At 53.8% G+C, this 17,368-nt stretch overlaps 1 protein-coding gene across 13 annotated transcripts in view; it reads left to right on the top strand.

Moving 5' to 3' along the window:
- The window catches only part of ARHGEF10L (Rho guanine nucleotide exchange factor 10 like), a 185,791-nt gene extending 174,559 nt beyond the window's left edge, over positions 1-11,232 (top strand). For all 13 annotated transcript variants that reach the window (XM_033228101.1, XM_033228097.1, XM_033228103.1 and 10 more), the window contains 3 exons: positions 800-974; positions 8,511-8,633; positions 10,204-11,232. In XM_033228101.1, coding sequence (XP_033083992.1) covers positions 800-974; positions 8,511-8,633; positions 10,204-10,736 — 831 coding nt within the window. In that variant the 3' untranslated portion in view covers positions 10,737-11,232. The remainder of the gene's footprint in view (positions 1-799; positions 975-8,510; positions 8,634-10,203) is intronic.
- The last annotated feature ends 6,136 nt before the right edge of the window (positions 11,233-17,368 follow it).

The raw sequence follows: 17,368 nt of genomic DNA, 5'->3' as shown, positions 1-17,368 counted from the left end.
GCTAAGGAACTTGGGCTTTCTCCTGCAGTGGAGGGGAAGCCTGATCATTTGTATCTTCTTTTTTAAAAAAGTTTTTGTTTTAAGATCAAAATTGTACATACACTTGCAAGAAAACAAAACAAAACAAAAGCATGGACTGGTTTATCCTGAAAGGCTTGTCCGCCATCCCTATCTCAGTCCTGCTTTTTGGAAGAGAATGCTTTTCACCTGTTCTGTTTTTAATCCACCTGACACTTTCCTCAGGACCCAAACTTGTTCACTCTGCTGCTTCCTGATGTACCAATTTTGGGACATTACCTGTTGTCTCCTCACTGTGAAAGATGAGGATGTGGCCCATATTACCCCCATTCCTTACCCGGTCCTTCTGTCAGTTGCCTTTGTCACTTTAATCATTTATGTAAACCACAACTTCTTCTTTCATGATTTTCGGCTCCATCTTTCCCTTTAGTAAGGTAAAGCTCTGAGGGGTCGCTGGACCGTGCCTGGTCCTATTGGCTTGTGAGTGAGCGTGTGCGTGCGTTTCCTGCTCCTCACTCGGTGATATCATGTTGGTAGTTTGCAACTGGCCATGTTAGAATGTTTACACCATGGAAATTGGCAAACCCTGCAAAGCAGGATTCCCTGACAGTTGTTAAACTTTGGCCAACACAGCACCACTGGGCTTCTAAGGTTCCTTTCCAGCCCGGAGTAGCTTGTGCTTTTGAAGAATGTGAGAATGGCTGGCCCAGGGGTGGGGCCTTGTAGGGAGGCTTAGCTGGCAGACCCAGCCAGCACCAACACCCCTCCCTTTGTGCCACAGCAAAGCTTCGAGGCGCACCAGGATGAGGCAGTGAGCGTGACACACATGGTGAAGGCGGGCAGCGGCGTCTGGATGGCATTCTCTTCCGGCACCTCCATCCGCCTCTTCCACACCGAGACCCTGGAGCATCTGCAAGAGATCAACATTGCTACCAGGACCACCTTCCTCCTGCCAGGTGAGGCTGCCGCGGGAAGGGCGGGAGGTGACAGTCACAGAGCACCTTCCACGGCCAGGTAGCGGTGTGACCTGGGCAGCCCATCCCATTTTCCCTCGTCAGCCCTGAAAACTGGGGCTTTAAGGCGGGGCACTCCCCAGGAAGTGGTGGAGTTGGGATTCATACCTAGGACTGTCATCTCAAAGCCCCTGCCTGTCACTGTGTCCAGCTACCGCATCACAGCACCCTGGGGTGCTCAGGAAGTACCCCCCAGTTGTGGGCCCTCCAAAGTCAGGCAGCTGCTAAGGAAAGGCCAAGCTGGGCGGGAACGCAGGTCTTTCTGTTCTGCCCCACTCCTCAGGTTGACCAAACACCCAATTCTGCCTCAAATCCCCTGCAGGATGAGGTGATGGGAAAGTGAGAAAGCCAACGGATGGTCTCTGTCCTTGGAGGTTTTTCTAAGAAAGGCAAATGTCCCTCTTGGCCTTCTGGTCTGTGAGTTTGGATGGCATCTGCTATGGCTGGGGCCCCTCCTGCATAGCTGTGTGTAGATGAAGTGGGAATGGCAGCGAACGATTAAGGCTGGAGCTCACCTAATGCCCCCAAGGCCTCCATGGAGTTGGCTCTCAGCCCTTCCTTACCACCTGCTGCCCAAGATGCAGGCGCCATGCCCATCCACACCCCAGCTGGCTTCAGAGCAGCCTACGGGGCCAGCAGGCATCAGTTAACCTTGCTTCCCTCCTTGGCCCAGCTTCCCTAAGAGAGACTGACCTGAGGCCAGTGTGGGAGGGTGCAGTGGCTCTGTCTTGTCCCAGTGCCCCAGGCAGTGCTGGGTTCAGCAGCTGGGAGAGCCAAAGGGCCCTCGGGCCAGGGAAACACAGCTCTTGTGGCAGGCAGTGGCCTGGAGCTGATTGTCACAGGACCTGGCAGATGGGCCATGGCAGAGGCTGGGAGCAGCTGTATGCCCAGCAGGGTTGAGTGTTCTGTCTTCTGAGGCCATACCAAGGGCAGTCACGTTAGCCAACACTCCAGGAGCCTTGGGGACCTCTACCTACCCCAGGCGCCTGGTCCCTAACTCCCTCCTGAGGGCCTAGAAATCAGCCTGGTTTCTGCTTCCTCTTAGCCAGTCATGATGGTCCTTGAGTCTGAACTGGTCACACGGGGATAGTGGTTACTAACAACACAGTCCATGGCAGTCACAACGGTGTAATAACTGCCACCCTGCGCAGGCCCGAGGTGATGAGGCCGCAGGTGCTTAGGTACAGGATCTCATGTCACCCTAACCCTGTGAGCTGGGGATCGTCCCCATGTTCCAGATGCAGACACTGAGATTGGTTCAGCAGGCCAGGCATCTTGCCCATGGTCATGCAGTGGACCAGAGGCAGGATCACAAGTCACATCAGACTAGACTCAGTCCAGCGTCCTACAGTGTGTAATGGGGAAAGAGAATCGGCTTGAGGCCTGGCTTGGCCAACGCGTAGTATCAGACAAGTCCCTTCACCTCCTGGAGCCCCTCATCCCTCTGTGAGATGGGATGTAGTTCTCAGCTCAGGGACTGTTATGAGGATAAATGCTGCCCGGGGTGGGAAGGTGGCTGTCCTGGGCCGACAGGGTGGCAGGTGCCCGATGAGACTGAACCCTTCACTCATGTTCTCCTGGGGTGTGTGAGAGGCTTGGTGGGACCTGTGTTTGGGTTGCCTCCTTCCCCCTCCCTCTCTCCATTCCTCCCTCCGTCTCTTCTTTCCTCCCTCCCTCCTTCCTCCTTCTCTTGTTTCATAGTATTTAGCCATTATACGAGTTCAATCCATGTCAAGTACGATAAAAATGTCTCTGTATCACAGAGCTATCTCCACATTTCCTCTGATAGCTAAATGATTTCAAGTTCGTGGAACAATGAAGACATGGATAATCTTACGGGCTTTTAAAAATCTTTGGAATCTCATCTTGTCAGTGCAGAGGAGAGTGAGAGAGAGTGAAGCTGATCAGGTGGTGGGAGGCAGGATGTGTGGACAGACCCGGCTGCAGTTAGAACAGCCCCTCCTGCCTGCACAACCCTGACTTCACTGTGTTTCACACGCACCTTCACGTCTGTTGTCTTGACTCACTCTTTGCCTTATTTATTTTTATTTATTTATTTTTTTTTTTGAGACGGAGTCTCGCTCTGTCGCCCAGGCTGGAGTGCAGTGGCCGGATCTCAGCTCACTGCAACCTCCGCCTCCCGGGTTTACGCCATTCTCCTGCCTCAGCCTCCGGAGTAGCTGGGACTACAGGCGCCCGCCACCTCGCCCGGCTAGTTTTTTGTATTTTTTAGTAGAGACGGGGTTTCACCATGTTAGCCAGGATGGTCTCGATCTCCTGACCTCGTGATCCGCCCGTCTCGGCCTCCCAAAGTGCTGGGATTACAGGCTTGAGCCACCGCGCCCGGCCCACTCTTTGCCTTTAAGGAAGGAAGGGCATTCATTGTTACGATGACTTGAGGGCCGGGTAAGCTGGGGCTCGGGAGGTGAAATGACTGGTCTGCCATCGCAGTGCTGATACGGACAGAGCCAGGAGCAGCCCCACGGGCTCTCATTAGAGCTTCCTCACACTTACTGTGTAGGCTTGGGCGGTTGAGTTCCTGTCCTGGGCCTCAGCTTCCCCATTCATACAACCAAGGGCTGAGATTTGAGTCAGCTTGGCCATGCTGGGTGGCCTAGAACCAAGATTCCTCCTGGAACCCCTGCTTCCCTGCCTTCCAGCTCTGACTGGCAGCACTTGAAGCACCCGCTTCCCATCCTCGGTCCCCACCCCACAGGGCAGGTGTGGGTGTTGCATGTGACAGAGTGAGGACGGTGCCCACAGTCCCCGTCTCTAGCCAGCAGCAGTCCATGATGGTGACATTTGCCATCATCGTCTTTACTGCATCCCCACCCTGCATCTCCTACGAGGACTCCTTGCCCCTCCTAAGACCCTCCAGGTCAGTGTGCCATTCCTGTCGCATCAGCTGCATCAGAGCGGACAGAGGTGACCCCTCTCTTGCCAGACCTCCCTGAGGGTGAACCCTGGAGAGGGCTGGGTAGAGGCTGAGGTTGCAGAGTGTAGGGTTTCCCGAGGGTTCCCTCCTTCCCTCAGGCCTGAACTTTCCTAATCAGCAACCCTGGGGAGCTGCCAGACCAGGTCCTCCTGACCCCTCATATCTGAGACTGGCTCCCTGAGCCAGAGCCAGCCCCAGCCACCATGCTGGGGGCCGTAGCGTGGGGGGCAGCTTCAGATCCACCCCACGTTGTGCCTTTGCAGAAGCGCAACACAGCAGGATTCTTAAATTCTTTATTAGAGATATTTTTAAAAGGCTTTTAAGTATTTTTTTCCTTCCCCCACACCACCAAATGAAATAATTGCATAATTAGTAATAAATTTGTTCCTCCACTAAGTGTGGATTTTTTTAGGGTGTGTTAAAAATTTATCACGCTTCCTTCCCCTGACCCCTTTCTTCCACTCGAGTACCCGACTGGTATTAATGCATTTTTTAACCTAAACTCCCTCCTCCTTTTAACCAGACAGGTCATTAATAAAATGTTCTCCGAGAGCCTGAGCTTTTTAAAGTTGTATATCTCCAGATAGATGGCTTGGGTGAGTTGAACACTGCTGCATTAAGTCTCTGTGATAAAATATTTATTCACCATTAGAAATTTTTTTTTTCTTTCGGACTGTTTGTGAAGTGTCTTGCTCTTTCCTTGAGGCGGAGGGGGAGGGGGAAGGCCCCAGAATGAGGTCTGCAGATGAAGTCATTTCTCAATTCCAGCATCTCTTTCCGTTCCTTGCTTGCCTTCCTCCCATTTGTCGGTTTCACCGTCCAGTGGGGGCCGGGAGGATGCAGGGGCATCGGAAAATGGTCTCCTGCCGGTCTCCATGCCCTGGGGGCCCTGGAGAGGGAGGCGATGAGGCTTGTGGAATGAAAAAATTCACTACTGTCCCCTCTCTTGGCTTTATTCTTCTTGTGGGTTTATGGCTCTGATGGAGCTGATCTTAAGACATTAGCGTCCAGATCCTTTTAATAATCGTAAACATTATCCTCATAGCCTCTATTTATTGATTGTATACTATGGGCTAAGAGCTGTGCTCAGTTGTGTGTATATATTGTATGTGTACATATGTGTGTATATATTTAGTATTTCTAATAATTATAAAATTGAGCAAGGGAGGTTTGTAGTACTCACTGATGGATGACAGAAGTGATTTGTCCAAGTTTTCTCCTTTCCTTCATCCATCCATCTGTCCATCCATCCATCCATTTACTCATTCACTCACAGATACTTCTTGAGAGTCTACCATGAACCAAGGTACTTGGCCAGGAGTTGGGGAGTTAACCATGAGCACACAGATAAGCCACTGCCCTCACAAAGCTTGTCATAAGTAAACAAACAGCAAAATAAGGTCATTACAGGCCTTGACTAGGGCTAAGAAGAGAAGTCAGGTGTTGAGGAAAGGAACTCATGGCCTGAACCTCCCATGTTGGCCAACTCCAGGAGGGCTGGGGTCCTGACCGGAGGCCGCCATCATAGTGAGCCTTCATTCACTTTTGGAATGGATTTAGGTGTGGGAAATAGTCCCAGCTCCACAGACACCCAGGTGCTGATTGTGAAATAGTCCCTGTTGCCAAACCTGTAAATCACTAGTGGGCTTTTCTTCCAGCCGGGTTTGTGTTTCCGCATTGCATGGGCACTATGAATGTGATTTGTTGAGGTTGCATCATGTTGCCAGACTCGAATCCCACTGCCTGCTCGATAGCTCCACTCAGGTGTCTAATTTGTGTCTCAGACCACACATCCAACCAGGAGCTCTGGGCTTCAATGCCCAAACCTGCTCCTTTGCCATCCCAGGCCATGGCACTGCTATGCACCCAGCTGCTCCAGGCAGGGGAGCCTCAGTGCTGTCCTGGGTTCCTTTCTTCGCTCCGCCCCTGCTCCCCTCTCCCAGCAGCTCTGTCGTTCTGCTCCAAACAGGTCTCGAACAGGTTGGGCTCTCCTTGCCTCCCTTCCTGCCTGGGCAGCTGTGGGAGCCCCTGCTGGGCTCCTTACTCCTCCTATTCCCACCCTCCACAACTGCAGCTAGAACGTTCCACTCAAATCGGGTCACGCCACTCCCCTGCCTAGGCTTTCCGGTAGCTTTTCACTGCAGCCAGAATTAAGAGCCCCAGTCCTGGCCCTGACCCATCCCCTCTTCTGACCATCTGGAGTCTGCCTTCTGTGCCCCAGCTGCGCTGACTTCACTCTGCTCGGTGGACTGGCTGAGCTCGTTCCTGTCGCAGGGCTTTTGCATGCCCTGTCTCCTGGGCCTCGGGTCAGGTCTTGGTGTGGTCACCTCTGCTTGTTGCCCAGAGTTCGCAGCCTCACGCCTGCCTCCCCATCCTTCCAGGAAGCAGAGAGAGGCCTGAAGACCCGGGAATCCTCCACTGGCCCTGCCCCATCGCCCTGTTTCAATCCTCTGCCTGGTGTTTACATCCCTTGTTTCTGTTTTTGTTTCCTATATCTCCTCTCTACGTCTCTGTGGCTACTACAGTAGCCATTATTACAATGAAAGAAAATAACACATTCAGTCCCTCGGGGCCACTAGCTCTATTTCCAGCGCTCGGAAGCCACATATGGCTGATGGCTGTCAAAGTGGACAGCATGGTAGGGAACATGTCCATCATCAAAGAAAGCTCTAGAGTGTCTGCTCCTTATGACAAGACTCTGTGTACATGGTCCCAGCTGTGCCCCCAGCACCAAGTGTGGTGTCTGCCATGCAGTAGGCATCTGGGAGGTAAATGAATTGCTGATGGGATGGCACACTGTGTTAGGCAGTGCTGGGTGTACCCTGAGTCAGTAACCTGCCTTTTGGGGTGAGAGAGACACACCATTTCTCTCCATGCCTACACTGCAGAGGAAGCACATAACCCACATGTATGGAGTTGAAGTGTCACACCCAAGGAGGGAGAGGTGATGGAAGCACTGGGCGGTGCTGAGCAGTAGCCCTCGACTCTACCCCACCCTGCACTCACCAGCTGGGGGCCTCTTTGAGCCTTAACATCCGTGCCTGGAAAATGGGGCCAGCATTTGTGTCTTGCGTACGTCTTGGCTGTTGCAAGGCTTCTGTCAGATGAGAGCAGGTATACGAGTGCTTTGGAAACTCCAAAGCTGTATTTTTTCAAGTGTGATCCATGGACCAGAAGCAGCAGAAAGTGGCAACTTTCTGGAATGCAGCCTAAGCCTCTCCCAGAAGGCAGCAGGATTAGGGCAAGAAGGAGACAGCCCTTTAGAAAGGCAGGTGCCCAGTGAAGCCCAAGGAAGTATGTCAGAGCCGTACACCCTGTGTGTGACGTGGTGGGGGGTCTGTCCCTGAGCTGGCAGCCTATACTCCATGCCTCTTAGCCCCCTCAGAGAGCCTCCTGCCCCCAGCACTCCCAGCCTCTCCATTGTGCCCATTCCGGTTGCTCAGAATTGTTGGCAGCAGTGCAGCAGCAGTGATGACAGCAGATAATATGCACATTGTGCCATGTGTGGGCACAGGGTTGTTTTACGTTCATTCATTTAACCCAATGGAGAATATTTGTGTTCTAAACATCAAAAAGGGACAGTAAAAATATGGTCCTATAGGACTGCCATTGTATACATGGTCTGTTGTTGACCGAAAGGTCATTATGTGACATGTGACTGTATTATCCTTGTCCCCCTTTACAAGTGAGGACACCATGGCCCAGAGGAGTTTAGGATGGGCCCCAGGTCACGTAGCTGGAGAGTGGCGGAGCCAAGGTGTGAGCCCTGCGCCTGGCTCTGGAGCCCTGTTCTCGGCCACTGTGCGGGGCAGCCCACACCTGGCGTCTTCTCTGTCAGGAGCAGGGGACTGCCCCCACGCCGTCCCTGACATTGCCATTCTTGCTAAAATGAAGAGACAGCACTGAGGGGAGAGCTAAAAGGAATGAATCTGGGCTGGCATCGGAAACATGCTGCTTTCCACCAGCGAGTTTTCTGCTTTACTCTTGGGCCCAGGGCCCGCAGGATGTGCTGTGACCTCATCTGAAGAAGCATCCACACAGGCAGGCCCTGAGGGCTGCAGCAGACCCACCTGGATGCCTCTCGAGCCCTACCCGGCCCTTATGCCTTCCATCTGCACCAACACCATTGAGAAGCTTGCACCTCCCCAGTCTTCCCTGGTTTTGCTTATAGCTGGCCAGCTGGATCCCTGCTTGGGTTGCCCTTGGACAACCCTTTGTGCCAGATGACCTGGCCGCTGTATATTGAGAGCGCACATAGACCAGGCACTGTGCCTGTGGTGTTCCCCCAATGCATCCGTATGGCAGCCCCACTTTACACAGGAGGAAACTGAGGCTGGTTAGGGGAGTGCCCAGCTGGAGGACCCCACGGCCAGACCCCAGGCAGGTTAGCCCCCAAAGCCCCAGCTCTTACCCACCCCACCATCCAGCTTCTTGCTGGTTTCAGGGGAGGAGCCCACTGTGCCATGCCCTCACTTCATGGTGGCGCCCAGAGCCCATGCCGTCTCCCCAGGAGGGCACTGCTCAGCCGCCCTCTCTCTCTGCAGGTCAGAAGCACTTATGTGTCACCAGCCTCCTGATCTGCCAGGGTCTGCTCTGGGTGGGCACTGACCAGGGTGTCATCGTCCTGCTGCCCGTGCCTCGGCTGGAAGGCATCCCTAAGATCACAGGTGAGGCTTTGGGAGCTGGTGTTGGCAGGACCTGGGGGTCAGCTGCAGCTGGCTGGTGGGGCTCGGCAGGGAGGGTGTATTATGCCCTCATCGGTATGGGGATGGGGTTCCAGTCTCCAGCTTCCTCTCATCTCAGATGGCATGGTGGCCAGTAGAACCGAATCGTCCCAGCCCCACAGTCTCCCACCTTTCCAAGTCTCAGTTTCCTAATCTGGCAGATGAACGCAAGAGTGGCTTGGGGCCTGGCTGAGACACCTGCCTAATGGCAGGGGCTCCACTGGCCCTTTCTGCTCCTTCCCATAGCAGTTTCAAGATGTCCAGGCTCCAGAGAGAGAAATAACTAAGCGCTTCTGGGGCCAGGCCCAGCCTCCTCGTGGGGTCCCTGTGCAAATGAATGTGTTCGCATAGATCAGAGGAAGGTCTGCTCTGATCTCTGCCACTGGGCCCAGGAGAACAAGGACAGGATTAGAGAAGCCCCCCACACTTGGATGCCTGGAGCCCCGGGGCCCCTTTTGCCTCTGCCCTGAGAATGATGACTGTGGTCTCTTTCAGCAAGGGAGCAGGGCCGATCGGAAGCCCTGGGGGTGAGCCGGCTCCCTGCGCAGACCTCGAGTCTTTCTGCTAAAGAAGAGTTGCTTTGGCCGGGCGCGGTGACTCACACCTGTAATCCTAGCACTTTGGGAGGCCGAGGCGGGTAGATTGCCTGAGCTCAGGAGTTTGAGACCAGCCTGAGCAATGTAGTGAAACCCCGTCTCTACTTAAAAAAAAAAAAAAAAAAAAAAAAAGCGGGCGTGGCAGTGTGCGCCTGTAATCCCAGTTACTTGGGAGGCTGAGGCAAGAGAATTTCTTGAACTTGGGATGCGGAGGTTGCAGTGAGCAGAGATTGTGCCATTGCACTCCAGCCTGGGGGACAGAGTAAGACTCCATTTCCAAAAAAAAAAAAAATTGCTTCTAAATTCTGAGATTTTCTATTTGCAAGGTTTCATCAAATAGGGCATTTTGTCCATCCAAAAGGCATTTGTGGAGGGTCTATTTCCGGGTGGAATCCTGGGATGTGGGGATGAATCAGGCAGAGACCCTGCTGTCAACAAGCTGATGGTCTCCTGGGTGTCATCATAGCTCGGGTGACAGGTGCTGGGATGAGGGTGCTCCGGGGGTTGGGGACACAGAGACTGGGACGGGCAGCTCCCCATGCATGAATTCAGGAGGGATTCACAGTGAGAAGCTTGAGCTGGGCCTTGGAGAAAGAGTTGCAGAATCAGGTAGACGGGAAAGGATTTCTAGGTAGAAGCAGCCTCTTGGCAAAGGCTCAGAGACGAGGAAATTCTTGGAATTTCACACTGAGGCTCCCCCATGTGGTGTATAAGGTCGTTCCTGTTACGCTCCCCTGAGGAAGTTGTGCAGGAGCACGGGATAGCCAGACCTGTGGCCTTCAGAGGAGGTGCCAACACAGAAGAAGTGACCCCTCCAAAAATACCCACACAGAGAGTTCTCCAGGAGAGAGACTCAGGTGCCTCTCTTAATGCGCTGGGACTTTGGGTCCCTTTCTCTCTCGCCCCATTTTCTGCAGGGAAAGGCATGGTCTCACTCAATGGGCACTGTGGGCCTGTGGCCTTCCTGGCTGTGGCTACCAGCATCCTGGCCCCTGACATCCTGCGGAGTGACCAGGAGGAGGCTGAGGGGCCCCGGGCTGAGGAGGACAAGCCAGACGGGCAGGCACACGAGCCTGTGCCCGACAGCCACGTGGGCCGAGAGCTGACCCGCAAGAAGGGCATCCTCTTGCAGTACCGCCTGCGCTCCACCGCACACCTCCCGGGCCCACTGCTCTCCATGCGGGAGCCGGCGCCTGCTGATGGCGCGGCTCTGGAGCACAGCGAGGAGGACGGCTCCATTTACGAGATGGCCGACGACCCCGACGTCTGGGTGCGCAGCCGTCCCTGCGCCCGCGACGCCCACCGCAAGGAGATTTGCTCCGTGGCCATCATCTCTGGTGGGCAGGGCTACCGCAACTTTGGCAGCGCACTGGGCAGCAGTGGGAGGCTGGCCCCATGTGGGGAGACAGACAGCACCCTCCTCATCTGGCAGGTGCCCTTGATGCTATAGCCCCTCCTGTCTCCCCTCAGAGGGCACAGCTGCAGGCCTGACCGAGGCTACCACCGGCTCTTGTGCTCTAGAGACCTGCACGGGATGTGTGGATGGGCCTGGACTCTCCAGAAACTACTTGGGCAGAGCAAAGGAAAACCTCTTCTTTTTAAAAAAAATTTTTCGGAGTGTTTTGGGGAGAAGTTTTAGGGCTTGGGGAGAGGGAGGACACATCTGGAGGAAATGGCCTTCTTTTTAAAAGCAAAAAACACAAAACCTCACAACTGCCTGGCAAGCCCAGTATCACTTGTTTGGGCCCTAGCGGGGCTCCAAGGCAGCCACACACCCCTCCTGGAAGGGTGTGTGCGTGTGAGTGTGTGCGAGTGTGTGGGCTGGTGTGTGAATATCTATAAATACGTATATATGGTGTATATTATATGTGTATAAATAAAGTCTGTACATATTGGAGCTCTGGGAGATGCTGGAATAAAAGACAAGAGTTACATCCGGACCTGGATTGAGGTTTTGTTGTGGTTTTTTAAAGACATGATGGGAAAGAGACAGAGAGAGCAGCTATTGGTAGAGAGGGGTTATTCAGGACCCAGGAGCAACTCTTAGGCTTGGCCGGAGGGTGGAGCTGCTGCGGGAATTGGCTCTAGAACCTCACAGTCCAATCTGGTTACCATTTACCACAGGTGGCTAATTAATTTTCAAATTAATGAAAATGAAATCAAACATTCAATCTCTCAGTCACCATAGCCACATTTCAGATGTGGCTTGAGTGGTGAGTGGTGAAGGATGAGGTGGCACAGATATGACCATTTCTACTTTAGAAGAAAGCTCACTTCTGCTCCAGAAGGAGCTCTGGGAGCTTCTTTTCTGAATATTTTTTGGAAAAAAGACTGGTTCACCCCAGCTCTGGAGTAGCATGGGGGCGGAAGGCCTTGGTGTCTAACAGTGCAAGCCAGCAGGGAGGGGAAGCTGAGGGACTTCTCTGCAAACTTGCAAACTGGCAGCCATGTCCTAGGACTTGGGGTCAGAGGGAGGACTGGGTGGGCTTCAGGTGAGGTCCATTAGCAGCAGGAGCAGAGCCTAGGCTGCAGGTGGGATGGGCAGGTGGGGCTGCCTCTGGCCCTGGCTCCTCTCTTCTGGCTCAGTTTATCCTTAGATTTCCAGAGCTGCCTGCAGGAAAGAAAGTCAAAATCAAAAGCCACCACCCAAAAGGGAAGTGTTTCCTCCATCTTCCCACCCTCTGCCTCTCTGTCATCTGTCTACCCACCACCCACCGGTACTTGCATCGAGCTCTTTCCACTGAAGTTCTGGGAACCCAGTGGAAAAACTACCAAGGAGTGGACATTCCAGCCGGGTGCTAACCTCCTGATAGATTCTCGCCCACTAGAGAAGTCATTTATTACTCATTTTGCAAACCCCTCAAGTTCCTGCTATTTGCCGGGCACTGTGCTATGTGGGCAAGACTGCAGCTCTCCATGCCCCCAGGAAGTGCATGATGTAGCGGGGAGGGCAGGCGTAAATACCCGCGAGTGAAGGCTTGAGGAGATCAAGGGTGCTGCGGAGGAGGAAGGGGGATGGAGGAGCAGCCCATGCTCAGGTGGAGGGTAGACAGAAGTTGGCTATGCCCAGAAGGAGGTAGCCAGTGTGGGTCCCCAGGAAGGGGAGAAAGGAAACTGGTCCAGAGGAACCAGTATACCTGAAGGTCCCACACTGACTATGGCTCAGACGTGTCCACCTCCTTTGGGCCTCAGGATCCCATTTTGTATCCAAAGAACCATCACTGCCCTGTCTACCTCTCTTGGAAGATAATAAAGTGCCCTGGTTCTATTTTTATTGAACAAGTGGGTTATTGAACAAATACTCTGTCTGAATGGGCCTCCCAGGAGGTGTGTTTATCCCATCAATCAAATGTCAACCAAGACTTCCTGAGACAGAGACCAGTGAGTCGAGGCTGCCTGGGACAGGGAGTGAGCCTGGACTCTAGGGTCTGGCAGGCCTGCGTTCAAGTCCAGTCCCACGAAAATGTGGCTGTATGGCTCCCAGCACGTCCCTCTGTTTCCTTATCTCTAGGATGGAGGGGATGATGTGTCGCAGAGTTCCAGGTACCAACACCACAGAAAGCATCTGGAAGAGCCCTCCAGTGGTGTTTTTGGTGATGGTTCCTTATATCCTCGCTCCAAATGATTTGAGGCTGGCGGTTCTTATTGAGGAGGTTCCTCTTTGGTGCTGGAGCTGGCATCTGGGATCTCCATGGGCCTGTTAGATCCTGGACCTACAGATCACTCGGCTAAAAGGGACCTGGGAGATCGAATGACGCCCGTTAAATCCCGTCACGGAGAAAACGACTGACTTTGCTACTTCAGTGAAATTATCACATCAGTCACCAGCTCATCTCCGTGCCTCCAACAACAGAGCAAGGGAGGGTCACGAGTGCTGCGAACGGCTCCCGAGACCCACTGAGGACGTGCCTCACATGTGAGTGGAGGCCTGGCCTTAGATATTGATAAGGGTAATAATACCTAATAATACCCAGAGTGCTCCGGGTGCCTGAGCTCCTTTCTTCGTTACAACTGTTCTCTGAGGCTGCTTTTGTTTGCCTCGTTTTAGAGGTGAGGGATCTGAAGTTCAGGGAATTTAAGCAACCTGCCTAGGAAGCCTCAGAGCCTAAAAGTCAGGCCTGGGACTATAGTCTGTCTGCCACCAAGGTGGCTCTTAGCCCCCAGACTACTCACCCCCAGAGCAAAAGTTTGGAGACAAACAGAGCAGAGTTGCTACTGTGCTCTCCCCACTTAGCAGCTGGGGTACGTCAGGCAAGTGCCTTAATCTGTGTCTCAGGGAGTCCCTGCCATGGGAACGGACCATCATTCATTCAGTGTTCACTGAATGCCGATTGCGTTTTCAAGTAATCGCCCGGACCCGTTTTCAAGTAGACACTGGGTAGGGTGTAGTGAAAAAGACAAATCCCATACACACCCGCTCTCCATTCTACTGGTGGGGGTGGGAGGGAACAGACCAGGAGAAAAATATGTCAGATGATATTTGAGCTCTGGAGAGACATAACAGAGAAGGGGGATGGGGAGTGCTGGGGAGGGGGCTCATGATGTCAAAAAGGGTGGTCAGGAGGCCTCACTGAGGAGGTGACCTCCAAGCTAAGACCTGAAGGCAGAGCAGACATCGGGTGGTAGAACATTTCGGGCTGAGGGCAAGTGCGGGTGCAAAGCGCAGAGGCAGGAGTGTGGCTGGAGCAGGGACGGGCTGGGGAGGGGAGGCAGTGGGCAGTGGGAAGTCACTGGAGGGTTTCAAGCAGAAGAGGGACACCATCTGTCTGATGTTTTCAAACAATCACATTTGGCTACTAAATTAAGAATAATCCGTGGAGGTGGGGACACCAGTGTGGGAGCCAGGAGCCCTCCTGTTGAGAGCTGTTGCAGTCAGCCCGGCTCGAGAGGCAGGGGGCAGCAATGGAGAGTGGTCAGCTTCGGGATGGATTCTGTTGTCCCAGAGCCCACTGGGTTTGCAGATAGATGGGCTGGGAAGGAAAGAGAGGAGTCAAGCATGCCTCCGGGGTCTGGCCTGGCGACAGGAAGGTCAGAGCTGCCAGCTTCCCTGGCAGGGTAGCTGTGAGGGGCAGCTTTTCCGCAGGAAGAGCGGGAATGAGGTTTGGATGGGCTACATTTAAGTTGCCTTTGGGCATCCGAGTGGAGACGTAGGGAGGACAGTTGACTGTGTTAATTCGGAGTCAGCAGAGAGGTCCATACCAGGGGTGCCTGAGCCTGGATGCAGCCTCCAAGAGAGCAGAGTGGACGGAGGAGGTGTGAGGACAGAGTCCAGGGAAGGCCAGTGTCGGGAGGTCCAGGAGCTGATCAGGAAGCGGGGGGAGGCTGAGATGCCAGGATGAAGGTGGAAGACTGGGAGGGCAGGGCGAGAGTTGGAAGGGGAGGGGTGATCTGTGCTGAATGCTGCTAAGGCTAAGGAGGAGCCTGAGGCCTGTCTTGGATTTCGCCACACGGACGCCCTCTCTGCCCTTAGGAGAGGTATGTGGGCAGAAGTGGTGGCGGGGAAGCCTGAGGATGAGGAAGGAGGGTCTGGGAGAGGAGCTCATGAGCAGTGGGGTCCTGGGTGGTTCTTAGGCCCCAGTGATTGGGTGGAGGGAAGGAGGGGCCATGACAGATGCCCCAGCCATGCAAGCCACAGCTCAGAGGGCCCGGAGTTTATCAGTTAATGGGCCTTCATCCCCTTGCCCTTCCCCAAGGGGGAAAACTACTTTCTCCACCCCTGGTGAGCAGGCTGAGGCTGCAGACAAGCCCAGTTCTCAGGAGGCAGCTGTGAGCCAGGCTGGTCTCCCAGCAGGAATCCTGCACAGCGGCTGATTGAGAATCTCTGGCTAGTGACAGGTTGCCCCAACCCCACCCCGGGGGAAAGCTAGCCTGCCATGCTGGGTTACTGCCAGACGCCTCTGTTCCTGTCTCTGTGCTCAGGCCTGGAGAGGTCAAGGCCTGACACCCCCATTCCTCAGCGGGAGGTGGGAATTGTTCCCTGGGCACTTCTGGCCCCAAGCCATGGACTCCAAAGGTGGGAGGGAAGCAGAGGCTGTCCTCATCCAGCATCTGAGCAGTCCCCCACCTTGGAGCCTGACTGGCTGCAGTGGGGGGAGACCTGCAGTCAGGACACAGAAATGGCCCTGTCACTGTGTTCCAATAACTGACCTTCCTGTAGTTTGGACATCCCATAGCAGAAAACTCTAATTCTACTTTTTTGTTTTTTTTTTTTTTCACATGTAGTCTCACTCTTGCCCAGGCTGGAGTGCAGTGGCACCGTCTCAGCTCCCTGCAACCTCCTCCTCCTGGGTTCAAGCGATTCTTCTGCCTCAGTCTCCCAAGTAGCTGGGATTACAGGTGCCTGCCACTACGCCTGGCTAATTTTTATATTTTTAGTAGAGACAGGGTTTTTCCATGTTGGCCAGGCTGGTCTTGAACTCCTGACCTCAGGTGATCAACCCACCTCAGCCTCTCAAAGTTCTGGGATTACAGGCATGAGCCACCGTGCCCAGCCTCTAATTCTTAATTAAATGTGACATAGTCATTTCTGGGGCTTAAGCTGCTTCTTGGGGCTAACACAGTCTATTTGGGGTGAATTGATAGTCTTATAGGCCCATCTTCTTCCCCTTCTGTCCCCCGCCTGGCATATGAACCCACGGGACGCTAATAGGATGCAGTGGTGGTGACCAGGGTGCAGGTGTCTGCACAGTGGCAGAGGCATTGGGGGTGTCCCTACTCTTTGTTCTGGCTTCTTTTGGTCTCCATGCCCCTACATCCCCTGCCATGGTGGTCCGTCCCATCCTTGGTGTCAGGCTGGCACTGTCAGTGCTGCCTGTCTCTGGTCTTGGGCACCTCACCTTGTGTACGCCCCAACCCTATCTCAGTCTCCCTTAGCCCTTCCACACCCTCACCAGCCTCCACCCCCAGGACACTCACAGACCTGTGTGCCCCAGATCCCTCCCCTGCCCTGCTCTCCCCACCCTGGAGGGTATGTCAGGGATCAGAACCCTGCCCGCGGGCTCTCGTGCTCGCTTCAACCTTTCTGATTGACTCCTAGAGGCCAGGTGAATTCAACCTCAGGCAGGTCCCTCCCGTCCATCCTGTTGCTGACTTGCTGCTTACAAAGGGATTTCCTAACGGGAAAGCTGCCCTTCGGCCTGTAGGAGTTGTGTGCTCAGGTGTTGAGCTCTGTTTTTGCTTCGTAAAAGAAAGCAGAGTCTGAGACAAGGATTTTGATTCAGGTTGTTTATTTGGGAGGGGAGATCAGGGAACCCTGACGGGGGCATGAAATGGGGAAGGGAAGGCAGCCAGTGCGGGAGGAGGTATTGAACAGGTTACTAAGTGGGTACCTTGGGCCCAAGCCTGCTGAGGGACTCTGGGAGACAGTGTCGAGCTTTCTTCTCCAACCCCCATCAGCTGGTTGCCTGACTGAGCTGCCCCTGGAGGCGTGGGTTCCTGGCAGTTCTGTCTGCTTCCTTGTTAGCCAGAGATGGGACTTAGGTGGAGAGAGCCGGTGTGCTTGCCTGTGCGCTATAGCAAGTGCCCATAGCAAGCTGTGGCTTTTATCATTTAAAATTTTTTCTACCCCAACAAAGCCAGACTTTCAAGAGGATAGTCTTGCTGTGGACACAAACATGTGGAATTTGGAACCCAAAGCCGGTTGTTTGTTCTAGGTTATATCCCCGTCTCAGCTCGCGCTGTGCTAACAAAATGCCACTTGCCAGGCAGCTTAAACAACAAACATTTATTCTCACAGTTCAGCAGGCTGGAAGTGCAAGAGCAAGGAGCTGGCAGATTCACTGTCCGGGACGCTCCTCCCAGGTTGCAGGCAGCTGCTTTTTTGCAGTGTCCTCTCGTGGCAGAGAGTGTAAGCTCTGGTCCCTCTTTCTTTCCCTTTTTTTTTTTTTTTGGACATGGAGTCTTGCTCTGTTACCCAGGCTGGAGTGCAGTGGCACGATCTCGGCTCACTGCAAACTTGCCTCTTGGGTTCAAGCAATTCTTCTCTCTCAGCCTCCTGAGTAGCTGAGATTACAGGCACACACAACCACACCTGGCTAATTTTTGTATTTTTAGTAGAGACAGGGTTTCACCATGTTGGTCAGG

This window comes from Trachypithecus francoisi, unplaced genomic scaffold, assembly GCF_009764315.1.
Source record: "Trachypithecus francoisi isolate TF-2019V2 unplaced genomic scaffold, Tfra_2.0 Lachesis_group12, whole genome shotgun sequence".
In the NCBI taxonomy this organism is placed as follows: Eukaryota; Metazoa; Chordata; class Mammalia; order Primates; family Cercopithecidae; genus Trachypithecus; species Trachypithecus francoisi.
Note: the sequence above shows the minus strand (reverse complement) of the source record. Positions and strands in the feature narration are given on the sequence as shown.